The sequence below is a fragment of the Prionailurus viverrinus genome, chromosome A2, assembly GCF_022837055.1.
Source record: "Prionailurus viverrinus isolate Anna chromosome A2, UM_Priviv_1.0, whole genome shotgun sequence".
Lineage (NCBI taxonomy): Eukaryota > Metazoa > Chordata > Mammalia > Carnivora > Felidae > Prionailurus > Prionailurus viverrinus.
This window is the reverse complement of record NC_062562.1, coordinates 140144979-140165572: the sequence shown is the minus strand read 5'-3', so window position 1 is coordinate 140165572 and position 20594 is coordinate 140144979. Positions and strand designations below refer to the sequence as shown.

The window sequence follows — 20594 nt, the reverse complement described above, 5'->3', positions numbered from 1 at the left end:
TGGGCTTGCAACTTTTTTCCAGCAGGTACACACATCTATTTAGTGTATGATGCCCGGACTGTTTTCGTCCTTCAGTGTCTCCGCCTGTCCTTTGCTACGGACAGTTACAAAGTCCTGGGAGAACGTGATGCCCCCAGCTAAGGACGCACGCAGGTCAGAGATCTAGAAGGCAGAAGGATTTTCGGGGAGGAGCAGGGGCAGGGCATGACCTAGCACCTGGCAGCGCCGCCGATTGGCGGAGCAGAAGGTTGTTCCCTCAGGGCGGCTGCTGATTGGCTACGGGAGGAAGAGGCATGACGTCCTCAGAAGTTGAGCAAACACCTCCTCCTCCCGGCTCCCATCCCAATTTCTGCTGGGAGTTCGGAGCCTACCCAGTCCGGAGCTGGGGGCTCGGAGGCGGCAGGACCGGTCGGCACAGCAGGGAGGACACGGTGAGGAGGCCGCCCGAAGGGGCTGGGCCGACGGGCGGTGGGCTCAGCCAGCGAGTTGCACTTGGAGGTCGCCGGCGAGGCTCCGACTGTCCTCGGAGAGGGGCGGGCGAGCTCGGCCTCCCCCACCCTGCGCCGCGGGCGACCTGGCGACTCCGCGGAACCCGGCCGTTGCCGGGACGGGCGAGGGAGAGGGTGGCGAGCGTTTGGGCCTCCCTTGCGAGCGTTTCCCTTGGAGCGGGGAAGGGCTGTGGGCGCCGTACTGGAATTTCTGAATAGGAAAGGGAAGGGGTGGCAATTAGAATTTCTTTTCTTTTCCCTCTTTTATTCTTCTTTCTTCTTCTTCTTCTTCTTCTTCTTCTTCTTCTTCTTCTTCTTCTTTCTGGCGGGGGAAGGGAGGGCTGTTGCTGGGGAGTAAAGGATAGGCGTTGAAGCTGTAGAAGGAACACCCTGTTAATTTTCCGACTCGGCTTATTTATCAGGTGGTTGGCTGGCTGCAGTGTGTGGTTGATGGAGTCTGTGGGGGGCAATCCTCTCCCTTACCCCCAGCTTTCTTTGTGCGCGGTTGTCCTTTCCACCTCTGGCCTGCTTAGCCAAACTCTGATCATAAACTTCTCACCCAGACCATCTTGGGCTGGCCATTCTCTTTAGGTAGGGCCCCCTCAGCAAACTGCCCCCAGGCTACTCTCTAATGGATCTAGAAGGCATGAGAAAGTTAAACTCCCAAGACCCTGTGGGGCTGTGAGTCCAGGGTGAGCACTTCAGCGCGGAAGGAGCGCAGGCAGACCACCATTTGTTACCTACTCTGCTTGATTGAGTTGGGCTAAATGCCCTGACAACTTCCGAAGAGATGTGCTTTTCAGACACTGATTTTAGGGGAGTGGGGTGAAGTGTGGGAGAAGAAGGGAAGGGGAGAGCGAGTGTCTAGTAACCTGAACAAAGGTGAACATTTTTTGATATTGTGAGCCATCAGTTATCAGAATGTGGGTAAGGTGTAGCTGTGATTATGCCGATGTAGCTACTCATGGGACCCAAGTATTGACCCCGGTGGTAGCTTTCACATACTTGATAGCAAAAAAAAAAAAAAAAAAAAAAAAAGCCACCAATAGCACTTTGCATGGATGCCTGTATGTCTCTCTCTGTGTCTACTTTGTCACCTGCGCTGCCCTCCCCCTTTTTCTCCATAACAATTAGTGAATCTATGGGTACATGACCTTCTGGCACTGTACGCTTGTGGCCATTCTGTGAAGTGAGTTAGGAGGACAAAGATCTAGGCCAACTTTCCCTAGTGACATTCCCGTTCCCCAGACAATCGTATTTGTTGTCAATCTCACTTGTTATTGGTGACATCATCAGAACTTTGATTTATTTGCGATGGAATCCTCCCTCCCACCCCCAAATAAGACTTTATGTAAGCCTTAACGGACCTTGGCTCAGGATTTTGGAAGTGATCTTCGGTATGTATGCAGTGCCCATTTAACAAAAGTTTACATTTTTCGAAATATTATCTTGTTAATTGTCTCATAGAAACAACATTGCAAACAGTGGCAAGTTTCCTTGGTAAGACCACAAAAAAATTCTATGGAACTAATGGAATCACAGAAATGGTATATTTCGCATGGGAAATAACAACATTATTACCCTTTTCATCTAATCTAAGATGCTATCAATTGTAAAATGCATTCCTCTTTCAGGGATGCTAAAATGTGAAAAAAATGGATCATAAATTTAATGAAATGCCGTATTTAAATTAAGTTATTTATCTTGAACACCCATGCCTGCAGAGTGAAGAGAGGGCTTACTGGGCTCTGTTTTGTTTTCCTTGAAAAATATAAAGAAGGGAGGGGGGATCAATGTGGAGTCCTCATGAAGGCCTCACTACAGTGTGACAAAGATGACAGAAAGGTAGTGTTTTCTGTGAGTGGTGTGGTTGTGCTCACCTTTGAGGTGGAAGCAGGCTTGGAGCCTTTTTCTGTTCTTGACATTTATTGAGTGTTAACAGCATGCGAGACAGTACTCAGTATTTTACTCATATGAGTTCAGATAAACTTCACAATAGCCCTGAGATGTAGATATCAATACGAATCCATTTTGCAGATGAGACACAAATAGGTCAAGTTATGTACCAAGGTCACAGAGTAAGCATTTACAGTTTAGCAAAGAGGCAGACAAGCAGATAAACATTTTGGATTAGAGTCCAACTTAAAATGAACTTTGCATTCCATCTCAATGATACTAAATTTGTGGGCTAAAGACCAGAAGAGTCATGGATCTTAGATCTTTGGATGACTTTGAGAAGCTGCTTGAAAACATGAATATTCCTAGACCAGATTAATTAATATTAGATTCCCCCTACCCCAAGTCTACTGTTTTTTGTTTGTTTGTTCATTTGTTTGTTAACATAGCATTAACAGTTTTATAAAAGGTTTCGTGTGGAAGCATGACAAGAGTGTACCTACGCAAGGGGAAGTGAAAGTATGGAGGATGGTGTTGTTGCATGCCCAAGCCTCGTTCTAGCAAGCCTTGGGGTTGGGAGGTATTTGGATTAGTTCTAGGCCATCACCAGGTGTCCTATTAATTTGGAACTCTTTCGGGCCTCTCCAGGATTACTGTGGTCTGGATACCAAATATGTAGTGTGGGCCAAGACTCTTGGCCGTGGAGCTGTGGTTCTCTGCCCTTGTAGGTGGCTTTTTGTCAGATATAATTTCCTATGAATACATCTCACAAAATCTTCTTTGGTTCATTCATGTGATTTAGGATGATGATCTTTTATTTCATAGTAACTGAAAGAAAATGGTGGGATATGTATGGAATGCCAGGCTTGCCCTGTCTGTCTATCCATCTACCTATCCATCCATCCTGTCATCTAATCACCATTTTCCTTTTCACTTCTCTTGAAAAGGTTAGAAAATACTAAGGACATTTTAGCATGTCCTCCCTCTGCCCCTTTCTCATGTGTACGTTGCAAAGATAGAGAATTTAGAAGTTAAAAGAAGTTCTTCAGTCTTCCCCCTGTTGAAAGATGGAAAGAGAAGTATGTTCTATTGCTACGTCCAGCCCCTTAATCTTCCTCCTATCACAGTACATGTCTGTGTAATTCACTATAATACTCCCATAAGTGTTTAGAGTCATTTCAAATTCCTGATTGATCCTAGGTAAGTAAAAACATTTATCTTAGTGCAGATCCGATTTTATAAAAACAGAGAGAAGAATCTTTTAAATTTCATTTTTATGGTATTTGGAACATTGGTCTTTCATATGATGAAGGAAAGACTGTTTAGAAATTGTCAGGAGAAGAGTCTTATTTCCCTCCACTGCCTATGTGACACTTCTCTTTCTACCCCGTATTCCTCTTCTCCTGTTCCTCCTCCTTATTCTTCTGACTCTTCCTTTGTCTTCTCCTCTCATTTTCTTGCTTTCCCACATTCTCCTTTCTCCTGCCACAGGCTGTCATTAGCACCTCGCACTGTCAAGTGAACTCACTAGAGCCAGTAGATAAGCCAGGGGTCTTCCTGCTTCGTTGCATTGAAAGCATTGCCAGAAATACACCTTACGTTTATTTCCTGTTATTCTTGGAAAAGCCCACAAAACTCAGGACAGGGAAATCCAAAACAGCCCACCTGGGCATATCCATGAAATACCAGACCCTGCAGTGCCCTCCCTAAGAGCAATGAAGAAATCCTCACTGCTACAGATTTTTTGATGACCTTAGGGTGAAATGAATGGTGGGCCTGGAAAGTTTCATGTTGAGACCCAATTTCAAGGTTCAAGCAATTACTAACACAGTAATACCTGCTATAATTGAATCTTTTTTTTTTCCAAGCACCCAGAAACGTAGAATTTACCTTGGCAGTGACTCAGGAAGGGTTTTCGGTGGCACATGGGAAAGGGATCCACAGAAGCACCCCATCCTGGAGGGGAGAACTGATCATTTACTCTAGTAAAGTCGATGCCATATGGATCTCTTTTATTTCTGAAACGAGCTGGCAGCGGTAGCAAGCATCAGACCTACATGGTGTAGATCTGCAGGCTTTGACAAAGAGAAAATCCCACGTATTAAATATTAACCCGGGAATCCTGCTTCTGCTTAAAAGCAGCAACTCTAGTCGGACTCCAGTTCAGTTTTTCATCTGTAAAATAGAGATAATAACAGTTATCTAATCATTAAGATTTTTGCAAGGAGGAAATGAAATAATGTCTATAAAGAGCTCAGCATAGTGCTTGGTACATAATGCTAAATCATTGCTAACTACTGTTGCATTTATTTAAAAGCAAAGCTACAGAAATTATGAGTTGAGAATTCCCTAGAAGAAGTGAAAGTGAAAGCAGCTTCCCAAATCAACTTCAGAGTGTCGCTCCCTGCTCCTTTCCTTTTCTAGCCTGCACGGAAAGTTCTGCCTTTGCAAACACATGTGTGTGTATGTCCGTGACTCCTCCTACACTGTATCCCCCACCCCAGACAAGGGAGGTGGGGAGGAAGGGGTGGGATGGTCACTGAGTGAGGGGAGGCTGCGATTATAAATCAAGTTTGGGACGAGGAGAGAGACTAACTTATCTGATTGTGTTCCCTCATATTGGCTCCAAGAATTGCTACTAAGAATAGTGGATGCAGGGTCATTTGGTCACCTATGGTGTGTGAAATAGAGCCCCTGCTCAGAAGATGGGACCATTTTTGGGCTCATCTGTGTGTTCAACAAACCTCACTTGTCTTTGGAATTGGTTTTATTTAAGAACATAGGGACTTCAGTTCTATGAGAGTTGCAGGTTTCCCTTTGTTTTGGGGAGAAGAAGTGTTGTGGGCTCGGGCTTGGGTTTGGGTCTAATACAATCTCTTTTAAAAACAAAACTATGAATAAACCAAAAATTAGAATATATGGCAGTTTTGCTCATCAGTATTTTGGCCCAAGTAAAAGTTAGCCTGAGCTCTATCATCAGCGTGTTTGCTTGCTGTGGACATTGTTTTTCTTCCTGCCTTTCTTCTTTCTAAAGCTTCTTAGCTGATCTCCTTGCTGTTTGCTTTGTTCTTTTAGTCTGTTGTGTTGTGAGTTGACCTATAATTTTTCTATCTCAAGTGGCAAGTAGTTGCCCCCAGGAAATGCACTTGTATGCGCCACTGTTTAGACAAAACTTCCATCTGCAAAGTGAGTCTGATTTAGAGATTGCAGTCTGATGTAACAGAAATGTGTTCCATAAGAATTTTTATCTATGCCAGCAGTGATTGGTGGGAAATTTCTAGAAGGTGTGACATCATTTAGTCCCCATATTTTGATGCCATCCTTAAACATAAAATCATTGAAAGTAAATTGTCATCTGACATGACATTTGACTGCCAAGTATATGTAACCATTTGAAGAGGAACAGAGTATTGTTTGATACTTATGCTTTTATATAAAACTTACTCTCTGCTGACGCATAGTAAGCCTCTCATCAACATTTCTTGATTGAATAAATGAGTGGAATTATGCAATCTGGAATAGCAGTTAGAAAACTGGTTGAGATAGGTCTGGGTTTAATCTAAAAGCAGGAGGAAGTGGCATGAAGAGGAAATCCTGAAAAGGGGAACAGCATGTTTATAGCAACAAAAGAGTCAGGGAGGGTTAAGACAGCGCTTCTTAAACTTTTAACAGCTATGGTGAAGAAACATGTTAGTTTTGTTGTCTTAAATTTCTAATCTGCCAGGACCAACACTTTCATAAAACTCAATAACAATGAATTACTGCAAAAATGATCATGTGATATAAAGATTTACAAGTGCTTACTTCCTATTTCTACATAGCTCATACAGGACCTGTAAAAAGCAGTTCACTGACCTACAACAGGCTCCAAACACACTTTAAGTAGCACTAATTTAAGGATTGGTCGGCGATAAAACTCAAAAGAGGTTGGAGCTGGATTGTCAAGAATCCTGCACATGATTATAGGATTCCAACCTTTATGCCATCAAAATTGGCACAAATTATCTTCCTGTACTTGCATTTTAGGTTAACATGCTTAAAACTTTTGTGCTGGACACATGGTTGATGAAACGTATACAGTAAAACCTTGGATTGCGAGTAACTTGTTCTGCGAGTGTTCCACAAGACGAGCAAACATTTCTAATACATTCTAACTTGATAAAAGAGTGATGTTTTGCAATATGAGTAGTATGCGGTACCGAATGCCACATGATCACAACTCTCTCTCTCTCTCTCTCTCTCTCTCTCTCTCTCTCTCTCTTTCGCTGCGGGTTTGTGGGTGATCGCCCCCCTCCCCCCATGCTCAAATGCTCAGTCTCAGGTCACGGTGTTTGGCAAAAATCAGTGATTTTCCAGAACATTGGAAGGTGCCCACAACTGGCACTAGTGTAGTTTTGTCACTTCAAAGCACCTATAGGCAGTCGTTTGCTTTTCCATACAAGAGTAAGCTTGGGAGTGCTTTGCTCCATTCTAGGTCAGGCTGCCTGCAGATAAAGACCCTTTCCTTTGCTGCCTTATTGCCAGTTATATTAAATACAGTATATGACAAGAGTTTATTAATACTGTACTGTAGTCAATATCCGTGTGAGCTTATACAATAGCCCCCATGCAGAAAAAGTTGAAAAGAAAGGCAATAAGAAGGAGATGATTACGGTGGACGTTAAGAAGGAAATCATCGCGAAGTGTGAATGAGGTATGCAAGTGGCTGAAATTGCAAGATTTTATAAATCTAACATCTGCATCTCACCTGCAGAGGACGAAGAGAAAAAGGCAGAGGAATCAGTCACTTCAAGTGAGATTAGGGAGATGTGTAAAATGTGGGAAACAGTGCAAAACTCTGTAGGAAAGACCCGCTCCCATAAGGCTGTAGCAGTGAGAGCTATGCACCTGTTTAACAAAGCAATGTCCCATTTCCGCGAAATCCTCAAAAGAAGGCAAAAGCAAGTGTCATTGGATAGGTTCCTCATTAAAGCTGCATGTAAAGAAAAAGATTCCATTGAGCTAACAGATAGCAGGGATTCCCTTAGTGATAGTGAAAGTTGTCCTACACAGTAACCCTCCTCTCTCTTGTCTCCCTCACACCAGATGCGAAAGTTTTCAAAGGTAAGTGCAGGTTGGGGTGCCTGGGTGGCGCAGTCGGTTAAGCGTCCGACTTCTCACGATCTCGCGGTCCGTGAGTTTGAGCCCCGCGTTGGGCTCTGGGCTGATGGCTCGGAGCCTGGAGCCTGTTTCCGATTCTGTGTCTCCCTCTCTCTCTGCCCCTCCCCCATTCATGCTCTGTCTCTCTCTGTCCCAAAAATAAATAAACGTTGAAAAAAAATTTTTTTTAAATAAAAAATAAAAAAAAAGGTAAGTGCAGGTTAATTTGTTTATTTTTCTTTATATTTTGTATTTTCCTTATTATTTTGTACTATATTACAGTATTGTAATCATTTTTTAATGAGTGTTTTTGGATTGTGGAGCAAATCATCTGAGGTGCCTTTGTTTTTTATGGGGAAATTTGCTTTGATATACACGTGCTTTAGATTATAAGCACGTTTCTGAAACGAATTCTTCTCTCCAGCCAAGGTTTTACTGTGTATAAAGAACGGTTTTGGCTTAGCAGATACTGGTTAGTGTCCTATAATTTGCTCAGTACTTTCTTATTTTGGAAATAAATAAACTCACTGGTGGAAATTTGGGTTTGTTGAGTAAAGGAGCACTTTTTATCGTCTAGGGTTCTCCTCCTCTCTCTTGTATCTGTTCCATCTGAGTTGGTTGGATTTTACAGCAGATTTCTCAGGAGACCAGAACTGATCTGTGAGCCCTCCTGCCTTTTATTGCGCTATTCTCTTATGGTGTCTTTTCAGTCACCAGGTTTCAAGATGCTACGAGTACAAAGGACCAAACTGGGCAGGCTGGGGCTCAGCTTGTACAAAGGGCTTCACCACAAGGCTGTGATGGCCCTGAGGCGGGAGGATGTGAACGCCTGGGAGCGGAGGGCACCCCTGGCCCCCCGGCACATCAAAGGGATCACCAACCTGGGGTACAAAGTCTTAATACAGCCTTCCAATCGGCGGGCCATTCATGACAAGGTAAACATTTCTAATTTTTTCAATGAAGGAGCATCAGAGTAAAAATAAAATGTTTGCTAGTGTCATGTAAATGCCACATGACAGTATCCCTTTCTCTTTCAGAATTTTTCCTTGGGTCCAGTATTCAGTCAATAAGTATTATTTTCACTCCATTGCATGCTTTCTCCAGCTGAGGGGTGGAGGGATTGCCTTTCGAAGGAGGTGGTGTCCTATAGTCATGTCTCCAGGTGTGACTCTAGTTCTGGGACTGGGGAGACTAAGGTCAATAAAAAACTGCCTTGCCTAGGAATAAATCTCTTTCCTACATAACCATCATACCTAAGAAATTAATAATTCCATAATATCATTTCACATAGCCCATCTCAAATTCCCAATGGTCTCAATGGTCTTCACGATTTTTTTAAATTTTTATTAAAAATTCTTTTATTACATTTCTTTATTTTTGAGAGGCAGAGAGAAACAGAGTGCCAGCGGGGAGGGGCAGAGAGAGAGGGAGACACAGAATCCGAAGCAGGCTCCATCCAGGCTCTGAGCTGTCAGCAGAGAGCCCGATGTGGGGCTGGACCTCAGGAACCAGGAGATCATGACCTGAGCCCAAGTCAGACGCTCAAGCGACTGAGCCACCCAGGCACCCCTATTTTTTTTTAATTTTAATTGAGGCTTAATTAAGGTTCATTGCATTCATTGTTATGTCTCTTTAGTTCTTTTAATCTAGAACAGCACACCTGTTTGATTTGTGGTATGGACTCTTTTTGAAGAATCCAGGCTAGTTGACTTGTAAAATCATCTGCTTCTGGTTGTAATTAGTCTTGTTTTTATTCTGGTGTTTACATTCAGGTTAAACACTTTTGATATAAATGTGATGTAAGTGATCTATGTTCTTCCCATTGGATCACATCAGAGACACAATATATCAGGTTGTCCCAAGGTTAGAAATTTGTGGTCACTTGGCGGAGGTGGTTACCACCAGATCTCTCCATTGTATAAGTACCTTTTTCCCCTTGTAATTACTGAGTCATCTGTGGGATGATATTTTGAGAGCGGTGAATCTCCTGCTTGTGTCTCAACCACCTTTTGCTAAAGATGTTAGTTAGCATCCATTGATAATCTTTGCCTGAATCATTTTTTCCCGTGGAAGCTTGCAAAATGATGATTTTCTAATTTTATCACTCTTCTAAGTTATTTGCTGATATTCTTCTGCAGAAAACAGATTTCCTTTAGTTTTTCCTTTCTCTTTTGCTCTTTCGAGTATCATTATGGATGTATGAGCCTTTTCCCTTGCTGATAATCTATTAACCATTTTCTTAAATGTCCGAATTATCCCAAATTTGAGATAGAGGGTCTCTTTAAGGGTGCTCCTATGTCTTTGGACATGAATCCATTTATTTTTGAGGTTTCTTGTTTCCTGCAGCAACATATGGTCTTAGCCTCACCTTGTGCTTTTTTGCCCCACACCTGGGATTAGCCATTTCATCAGGGAACCCTGATTTCTTTTAGTATATAGAAACCAAGATCTGATATCTCGTGTTAGGTGTGCTTATTTTTACCGGGATAGTGTCGTTCTTAGCCCCTTTAGTGGACAAACTAAGAAATACACAGATTACACATACCCATACACATATATATACATATAACATACATATAATACATACATACATATATAATATACATATGCATATATATTATTTAATCATGAGTTAATACTGGTATTTCCATTAAAAATTTTAACAGTGCAGGTTTTTCTTACCTTTAAAATTTTATATTTGTATGTTTTCTCCAGCAGTGAAAATTTTAATTCTTTATAACATTAATGCATGTTTTTTGCTCTATCTTATATTATACATAAAATAGTTTTGGAATCACAATACTAATATTACAACTAAGGATAAACCTATTAATGCTAGGGGAGTAGATCTTAACAGTTCTCATCACAAGAAAAAAATTCTGTAACTATGCATAGTGATGGATGTTAACAAGACTTATTGTGCTGATCATTTTGCAATACGTAAAAATATCGATTATTATGTTATACACCTGAAACTAATATAATGTTGTATGTCACTTCTACCTCAATAAAAAATAAACTTATTAAATGCAGTTTAATTTTTTTAGTTGAAAATTATTTTTTGTTTTAGAATACATCTCAGAACAAATATTCAGAGTGCTGTATTCAAGTTATGTGAATTATACAATGTGTAGTTACACCATCGTTGTGATCTACAGCTGGATTTATTTGTATTTTTTCTATACATTTTAACGGTTGCTTTAATATCCTTTTTGATTTAATTATATTTTTAAAATAAGTGAAACATTTACAAGTTTCAAAGGTGAAAATGATGTACAGTGATGTGCTGCAGAGAAGTCTCCCTCTTATCTTAATCCCTTAGATCCTCTTCCCACCCACTGCATAGGTTACTATTGTCATTTCTCATCTATTATTTCTATATTTCTGTCTGCGAAAATGTGCGTGCATGAGCGCGTGCGGGCGCCCACGTGCGTGTGTGTGTATTCTTATATAGAAGGTTGTATACTATACATACTGTATTGCACCTTATTTGTTTAGTCGACAACATACCCTGACACTCACTCCATGTCTGTTCATAGAGATCTGCTTCATTCTGTTTAACGGCTGTGCTATAATTATTCTGTTGTAATTACTCCATGATTTTTTGTGATTTATTTAACCAGTCTGTTATAAATGGGTAGATTATTTTCAAAGAAACAAGGTATGAATTACATGTTCATTCTTGTAGTGTCTTTCTTATAGCTTCCTTTGAAGTAGATTCCTAACTAGATTCATCTTCCTTTTATTCAACGGCCACTTTTGATGCTCTTTTAATTCTGCCTGGATCATGCTGCTCCTTTTGTTTAGAAATCTGAAATGACTGTCTATTGCCTCCATGTACTAGCTATTCAATCTCAGATAAATGTGTAAACCTCAGGTTTCCCATTGATAAAATGGCCACAATAATAGCACCCACCTCATGGGAGTTTTATGAAAATTAAATGAGATAATTCATGAAAAGAACTCAGTTAAAGCATGTACTGATTTATTAATAAATGATGATTTTTTTTATCCCATAAAGATCATATTCACCATGATAATACTTAGTTTACTTTTCCAAATTGATTTACCCACTATGCCCTTAATATCTCCTTATTTTCCAGGCTGCAAATTTGTATGTATTCCTTCAGTGCCTCTTACTGATATTACCATGTTGCATTTCCCACCTCCATCTTTCCAAATCCTACCTAGGCTTCAAGATTACTTTAAGTTTGCGTATTTCCTTGGTAGTCTTACCCAGGAATTATCTCAGTATTCATTAAACTACTGTATCACTTAGGTTCTGCTGTGCACAATTCTTTTGAATTTGGTCTCATTTACTGTGCTCCTGACTTCTTTTTACTATGTTTTGTTAGTGCCTTTACAGGAGGGGTGTTGTCTGCCTTTTTGTGTATCTTATCATCTCATCTGTAGCACAGTCCGATGGACAGAATAGGGCAGTAATAAATAGTAATTGAACCAAAAAAAAAAAAAAAAAGAAAGGAAAGGAAATATTGCAGATACATGTCTTTCTTTTAAAAATACCTGAGTAAGGGGTGCCTGGGTGGCTCAGTTGGTTAAATTTCCAACTCTCCGTTTTGACTTAGGTCATGATCTCACAGCCATGACGTCCATGCCCAGTGTGGAGCCTGCTTAAGATTCTCTGTCTCTCCCTCTGTCCCCACCAACACTGCTCAGGCTGTCTCTCAAAAAACAAAACAAAACAAAAACAAACAAACAAAAAAACCTAAGTAATAAATTACTATTTTGCATGTAGTGTTTCAGTGCATTGTTGATATAAATTATACATTTCACAAGTATTTTTAAATCATGTGTGTTAGTGGTTATGATTAAACTATTAACGGGACTTAAATAAGAATAGGTGGTAAATTTTCTAATTGTTTTTTTTTTTTTTTGCTACAAAAGTCAAGAGTATTAAATTGATCTTTAGCCAGAAAGTAAAAATATTAGAAGCAGTTGTTCTGTTATTTGTTCCAATGCCTTCAAAAGATTGTGCCTTTAATTGCTACACTTACTTATTAAAGAAAATGTGAATACAAAAAATCAGGGAAATAACTTTTAACCAAAACTGCATTCCCAGGAATATGTTAAAGCTGGTGGCATTCTTCAGGAAGATATTTCTGAAGCTTGTCTAATTTTGGGAGTTAAAAGACCCCCGGAGGAAAAATTAATGTCTAAGAAGACTTATGCATTCTTCTCCCACACAATAAAGGCTCAGGAGGCCAACATGGGCTTGTTGGATGAGATTCTAAGAAAGGTAACTAGTGACCAGTAATCATAAATGTTAACACAGAAACAATATTTCTTTTTACTTTTAAATGTCAAGTGGCGTTTTAGTTTTCTTTCAGCATCTAGGGAATACATCATGTTATTCACCTCAGTAGGAAAGGTGGTCTATGAGTTAGTGCTAGAATGGCTCTGCTTCTTTTAGGGCTCCTCTGCTGTGCAAGTTTGGAATTTGTAATAAGAGAAACCAAACATATTTCATTCTTTTTGTATTTTCAAACAGAAAGAATGATAGAATTGTTCCCCCCAAACGATTAGCAGTCTATAAGGCCAATTGGTCAGATATTACCAAGTAGAATTTTATTGCTGAAAAGAGCCTCAGGAATCATATAATCCACTTCTGTCATTTTTCAGATGGAGCCCCGAGAGGCAAAGTGACTCAACTGAGGTTGCACAGCTCTGTAGGGCCAAACCTGGATTGGGGATTACTTTTACATTTATTAACATTCATATAGGAAAAAAAATCAATTTTCGAGATACAAATACTATGGAAAAACTATCAGGTGTTTAAAATGTAGAGTATTCATTCAACAAATATTTGCTTAGTGTCTACAATGTGTCTGATACTGTTCACTGCAATGGCAATAAAGTAACTGTCTTTATAGAGCTTACATTCTAGGGGGAGGAGACAGATGATACATATATAAATAAGACATCTCATCTGTCACTTGGAGATATGTGTGATGGAGATAAATATGATACAGAAGGAGAAAAGGGGTGCTGGGCACCGCAGGTGGTGATAGTTTAAATCGGATGATCAGGGAAAGCCTCACTGCAAATTTGGCATTGAGCAAAAATTTGAAGGAGGTGAAGGATTAAGTCTTATCCATTGGAGAAGAGACTTCCAAGCAGAAAGCAGAGTAGTGCAAAGTCCTGAGGGTCTGGTTGAGCAGAGGGTTAGAGTAAATCATGCTCTGAAGTTCTTATTCAGCTTGCTGTGTGGATAATATCGGAGGTGGAAGGAGAAAATTGGCAAGATTGTTAGTCTAGATTAGTATGGGTGCCAGGTTACAAAAGACAGTGGCTCACATGAGGGAGGTGGAAATGGAGGTAGTGATACACAGATCAGTATTTTAGAGTGTATTTTAGAGATCAGATCCTGCAGAAGTTACTGGTGAAATGAATGTGCAGTATGAGAGAAAGTGGAACTGGAGAGGAGTCCAAGGTTTTGGCCTGAGCAGTTTGAAGGTTGCCACAGACTGAGATGATGCTAGCGCAAGAGGAAGCAGGCTTGGGTGGGAGGATCAGGAGTTGAGTTCAGGGCCCGTTGAGTCCAATTTGTCCCTTAGACCTGTAAGGAGATTTTAGATTTTAGACATTCAATTTTAAGGAGATACTGAGACGGCTGTTGATACGAGTTTGTAGCTCAGGAGGGTCGCTCCTCCTGAGACACATTTTGTGGTCAGAGACTTGATGGCATCTAAGAACATGAGACTGGATGAGGTAGGTAGTGAGTGTGGGTAGAGAAGGCCAATGTCCAGGTCCTGGGGTAAGGATGTTAGAGCATTAGAAACGAGACTGGAATCTGCGAATAGGCAGAGGACAGGAGACTTCACAAACAGTAAAAGCCATAGAGGAAATGTGTTTCGTAAAGGCCTATGGCATACATTCCTACTAACTTCAAATATGCTAGACCTCAGCTAGTTAATTGCCAGTGGTTCTGAAGAACGAGTTCGAAAAAGTGATTAGTGGAAATAATATTATAAGAGGAAGGTTTCACTTAAGTAGGTAAACTCCTTAAAAAGTACTTCAGAAATTTTGTTGTTATATGAACTTTTGTTCATTACAAGAGAATTAATAGAAGCAGAATAGGCATGGCTGCTTTTTGGCAACATTTTGTAACCAATTACTTAGAGTTGGATGAATCTTAAACATTCTGAAATTCAGGCACTTGGTAAAAATCATAAGGTATTTAAGGAAATATAATGGCTGTTTAAAGCATTCTATAATTACAGTGTGTCAATAGCTTTTAACCATGAATTGACAGGACATTCCTGAGAGGGAAGGTTCCCAAAGACAGGGAAGAATGTGGTTTTAGTGAAGCTGAGAAAGTGAAAAGCAGGCTGTATGTACTACTACTTTGTGAATAAAGCTTATTTGTAAAAGGACGGGGAGAGAGAAAAGAGGGAAGGAGGAAGGAAGGAAGGTAGAGAGAGAAAGAATGAGAGATTTGTGCGTACGGACTTGAGAGGGGTTGTTGTTATTTTCTAGGTAGGAAGGAGCAGTGTACACAGGGATGATGCAGGAAGAGAAAGTTCAAGAGTGGTCTGGGAGGACACGGGAAAAGCTGGGATCCAGTTCGCAGAGATTAGCCTTAGGAGGGACTTGTTTTCTTTGAGGCTAGAAGGATGGATATGGGGATGAATGGGGCTATAGATATATCCATGGATGCTGCTGGCCTAGGAGAGGAATTGATGCCTTTCCTGTTTCGTTAACTACCATCAAGGAGCACTAGGCACTCTGCTAGGACCATTCTTTCATCTCAAATCATAAACCTATTACTGGTTTGTGACCCAGCATTTTCTAAATAGTTCATGGTGCACCTAATGGTAACTTATAAAGTCTAGTGAAGACATATTTTATAAGAGGAAGAAATGTGAAAATTTACTTGCTCGTATATGTGCTTACTCATTGATATGAAGCTGGATGGGTCTGAGTCAAAATCTTTTATTCTTTCTTCAGGAAATCCGACTGATCGATTATGAGAAAATGGTGGATCATAGAGGAATACGGGTAGTGGCATTTGGACAGTGGGCAGGTGTAGCAGGTAGGTATGCCAGGGTTTTACATCACTCACTTTCTGAATTTGCCTGGGGTGTAACTAGGTGTTTTCCTTTTTTTCTGTGGCAAGGGCATGAAAGTGTTCATTTCCACCCACTAAAAATAAACATGGGTGTGTGCCTAAGGGTGATGAATATTAGGGGAATAAAATAAGAAGGTAAATCATTAAATACCTTCATTACAAAAGTTAAAAAAGAAAAATCAGGGAAAAGGAGAACAACTATGAATAGGGTCTGGCTTTTCCGGTAGTTCTGTCTGGAAGACTAGGAGAGGTCAGTTTGGTGATGAGAAATTATGAAGAGGAATAACGGGGGGAAGGAAGGGAAAAGATACAGGGGTAGGAACCAAGAGAGGAACAGTTTAGAAAGAATAAGAGCTGTAGTTTGGGGGAAACTACACTTGACTTTTGTCCCATTAGTACTTTGAACCTTCTTTAGTTGAGAAAACATCACCTTATGTTATAACCATGCATCGGATTAGATTACTTGAAGGTCTGTACTTGTTAAGACAAGCAGACAGAAAAGTTGTGGGGATATAGGACAGGAAGACATCATCAGCCACCCTAACCTAATTGACAGTTATTGAGTACTCACCCAGATGGCCCATATGCTGGATCACAAAACAATTCTAAATAAACATAAAATGTTTGAAATCATCAAGTATGTGCTCTGACTATAATAAAGTCGATTTTGAAATAATAATAGAAAGATATTTAGAAAATTTCTAGATATTTGGAAGATAAGCAATATATTTTTGAATAACCCATAAATCAAGAAGGAATCACAGAAAAATTAGAAAATATTTTGAGGGCGCCTGGGTGGCTTGGTCGGTTAAGCGTCCGACTTCGGCTCAGGTCATGATCTCACGGTCCGTGAGTTCGAGCCCCGCGTTGGGCTCTGTGCTGACAGCTCAGAGCCTGGAACCTGTTTCGGATTCTGTGTCTCCCTCTCTCTCTGCTCCTCCCCTGTTCATGCTCTGTCTCTCTCTGTCTCGAAAATAAATAAATGTTAAAAAAAAATTTAAAAAAAAAGAAAATATTTTGAATTGAATGAAAATTTAAAACAGCATACCAAAATTGATGAGGTGCAAATAAAATGATGCTTATAAGGAAATTTTTAGCATTTGGTGCTTTTATTAGAAAAGAAGAAAGTCCAAATTAGTGATCTAAACTTCCATCTTACAAAGCAAGAAAATGAAGAAGTAATTAAACCCAAAGCAAATACAAGGAAAAGAATAATAAAGATAAGAGGGGAAATCAGTGAAATCTAAAGCTAGTTATTTTTAAGCAAATCAATAAAATTGTTAGGCCTCCAGTTAGACTGATTAAAAAAAATAGAGAAAGAGAGTGAAGCCACAATTTACCAGTATTAGGAATACAGGAGGGGTCGTCACTATACATCCTATAGACATTAAAAGGGTAAGAAAATATTATGAATAGGCCAATTAATTTGACAATGTTGGTCAAATAGACAAATCCCTGAAGGACAGAAATTACCAAATCCAACTCAAGAAGAAATAAAAAACTTGAATATCAATGTACAAAAGAAATTCTAATCATAGGCATTTATCAAGAGAAATGAATAATTTTTTTTGTAAATACTTATTTCTAGTAGCTTCGTTCATAATAGCCTAGAGACAATCCAAATGTCCATCAGCAGAAGAATGGTTAAATAAATTGTGATATATCCATAAAATAGAAAACTCCTTCATCAATAAAAATAAGTCAACTACTAATACACTCAATTATGTATGAATCTCAAAAACATTATGCTGAGTCAAAGCAGACGCAAAAAAGAGTATATACTTATAATTTCATTTATATGAAACTGTAGAAGTAACTATTCTCTACAGAGAGAAATGAGGTGAGTGATTTTCTGGGGCAAAGGGTTGGAGAGGACTGAATGGGGTGTTGGAAATATTCTATATCTTGATTAGGTCAGTGATAATATGGGCGTGTACATATGTTCACAGTTATCAAATGATACATTTTAAATTGGTGTGTTTTATTGAATATAAATTACTCTTTTAAAAGTTGACTTAAGAAAAAAGATCAAAGAACATTTCAAAGGGATACAGAGAGGGCAAGTTATGTTCCTAAAAAGAAGGGGAGAATGGATGATGAGGTCTTTGCTATGGGTATGCTGAGTTTTCGTTGTTTGAATCCAAATTGAAAAATCCATGAGGTAGCTGATTAGTTCTTGAAGTGAAATATCTGTGTTAGAGATACAGACTTGGGGTCAGCAGCATACAGAGTACTCGAAATTTAGGACTGGATGAGATTAGCTAAGGAAAAAAATGTAGAGATTGAAGAGAATAAGGCCCTGGACAGAATCCTGAGGCTGATTAAGGTATAAAGAAAGGGCAGGGGACACTAGTTTAAAAGAAATGGGCAGGGGAAGAGGCACCTACAGATGTAGGAGGAAAGTTTTCAAGTCAGAGCTGCTAAGGGAAGAGAGGGTTCTAATAAAGAGGGATTCCATGTTGCCAAATATCTCTGACAAGTAAGTCAAGATCTGACAATTGTCCACTGAGTTTAATTAACTATTTAGGTCACTAAAATTGCTGACAGCGGTCACAGGTAGGGCCAATGGTGACCTCGTTTTGCTTGTTCATTAGTTTTGGTTCAAGAGGAATGTAAGTGTCTTTAAATGTTGATAAGAGTGAACTAATAGGGAGGGATAGTGAAAGAAATAGTAATTCAAGAGTGAATTCCTTAGAGAAGGAATGGGAAGAGATGGGATCTGGAGCAAAGGTGGAGAGATTAACCTTAGAGAAGAGGACGGACACTCTTTCCATTCTGGCAGATTGAAAGTGGAAGGGATAGACAGAGATGCAGCTGAGTTAGTACTTTTGATGGCCGCCAGTTGAGAGGATGGATAAGACACCGGGGCCCCTTCCAAATCTGAGATGCTGTGGTCTGTGCTTCCTCAGAGCACCGAGCAGGTTGGAGAATGGTCAGAGAAAACAGCTTCAGCTCCTCCCGACTAATGGTTTTTCTGTTGGTCTGATTCTGCAATAGGGATGATCAACATTTTACATGGAATGGGGTTAAGGCTCCTTGCTTTGGGACATCACACACCTTTTATGGTGAGATGTGTATTTTGTTTATCATTTTGAAAATACATATCACACTTTAAGAACAGGTAAATGTCTCAGGATGTAGACTAATTTGAATTCGTGTGTGCTTGCTTTCAGCACATTGGCATGGCTCATAACTACAGGAACAGCAGTCAGGCTGTGCAAGCCATCCGCGATGCCGGCTATGAAATATCTCTGGGTTTGATGCCAAAATCGATAGGGCCCTTGACATTTGTGTTCACAGGGACTGGTAATGTATCTAAGGTAACTTCTCAGATACTTCTAAGAATATCTGCTTTCTGTAAAGCAGTCAAAACTCTGAGACTAACCCAAAGGGTGTGAGGATTTTAGGGATATTTTAGAGCCCTGCTTTTTGGATGAGTGGGCATTCTGTTTTTGGTACTTTTCTTACCTATGTACTTTTCCCACAGTAAGAGAGAAGTGATGGTCCAAACTCATTTTCTTTGCTCTTGGTTGACTCCAAGCTGTCAGGGGTTTTGAATGCTTTTTCTTTTTAAAGGGATAAGTCATTGTTAACGGTATAAAGGTCTGTTCTTAGAGAGGTCTGTTTTACCTTCGTCACTGTGTTGTCCAAAAGTTTGGAATTGACCAAAGGATGTAAACTCTTGTAAATGACTTGGGGTTTTGCCAGTAAGATTTTAGAAAGCCTAATTTAGGATTGTAATTCATACTTTCTTCCTTTTGGGGTGGTTTTGAGAAGACACTTGTGATCCCCCAGAGAAACTTGTAATTGTAAAAGAGATCTTTCAATGAAAATATTTTACAAACAGGACATCACTATTTGTATTATACTGTGAGATAGCCATCTGATTTTTTTCCATAGGAAATATAATTCCCCCACTTGAAATAATTCTGCAGTGGAGCAAACATAAATAGGAATATTTTGTTATGTTTTCATTTCTAAGCACCCTTGTGTCTCCTCTGGGTAACTTAAATAAAAAAAAGTAAAAGTAAAGCTCCTTCCAATTAATGCTGTTTCATTAATAAAATAAATAAAAACTGGTTTGTAGGCTGTGTGCCAGAAGCTTACCTGTACTTCTGGGTTGCAATCCTCGCTGTAGGGCAGGACAAGTGGAGCTGTGTAATTGTGGGGAAAGCGAATTGGAATCCTTGCGGGAAACCATGTTGGCTTTTGTCCTATTGATTTTTAGATTTGTACTCATGCATTATTTATAGGGAGCCCAAGAAATCTTCAATGAGTTACCTTGTGAATATGTGGAGCCACACGAATTAAAAGAAGTTTCCCAAAATGGAGGTAAGGGGGAGGAGGATGACTGCATGTATCTTTTACTGTTTTTAACAGTTTCTGTGTTAACATATTTTATCACCATAAACCTTTATCATTTGTCACCTACTTTACTCATTTCTTTCTCTTCTGCAAGACCTGAGAAAAGTCTATGGGACGGTGTTAAGTCGCCATCATCATCTTGTCAGGAAAACAGATGGTGTGTATGATCCTGTAGAGTATGACAAATATCCTGAGCGCTACATAAGTCGTTTTAATACTGATGTGAGTATCACACTCTGCTTCTGAGTTGGTTGCTCATAACACACTATTGTTAGGTTGTTTTCAAGGAGAAAAATTATGAATGTATATATTGTTTTTCAGTTCCCCATAATGACTCGTGACTCCCTTGGGTTGGCCTTAGGGGTTGTTGGCTTTTATTGATGTTTGGAGTGGCCTTTGCTTAAGTGGTTTTGCTGGATATGTTCTTTGCTTCGCTGTCTCTGTTTCTACTTCAGGTCTGCATGTGCCCAATAACTCTAAACATTTCCCATGGCGTGTTGTTTTCTGTATTTATCTTGGACTAATTAGTACTGTTGGCAAAACACAATGTCTATGAGGTTTCATCTCAACCTAGGTTTATCCCACCTGTTGTCACAAATTGCACTCATAACCCCAGC

At 39.8% G+C, this 20594-nt stretch overlaps 1 protein-coding gene across 5 annotated transcripts in view; it reads left to right on the top strand.

Moving 5' to 3' along the window:
• The first annotated feature begins 297 nt into the window (after positions 1-297).
• The window catches only part of AASS (aminoadipate-semialdehyde synthase), a 62415-nt gene continuing 42118 nt past the window's right edge, over positions 298-20594 (top strand). For 2 of the 5 annotated variants that reach the window (XM_047849782.1, XM_047849781.1), the window contains exons 1-8: positions 851-1885; positions 8234-8458; positions 12604-12780; positions 15492-15576; positions 18610-18677; positions 18786-18932; positions 19866-19944; positions 20072-20199. In XM_047849782.1, coding sequence (XP_047705738.1) covers positions 8249-8458; positions 12604-12780; positions 15492-15576; positions 18610-18677; positions 18786-18932; positions 19866-19944; positions 20072-20199 — 894 coding nt within the window. In that variant the 5' untranslated portion in view covers positions 851-1885; positions 8234-8248. Of the gene's footprint in view, positions 432-850; positions 1886-8233; positions 8459-12603; positions 12781-15491; positions 15577-18609; positions 18678-18785; positions 18933-19865; positions 19945-20071; positions 20200-20594 lie in introns of those variants that run through there. The other 3 variants (XM_047849779.1, XM_047849780.1, XM_047849783.1) reach the window with 3 other exon arrangements.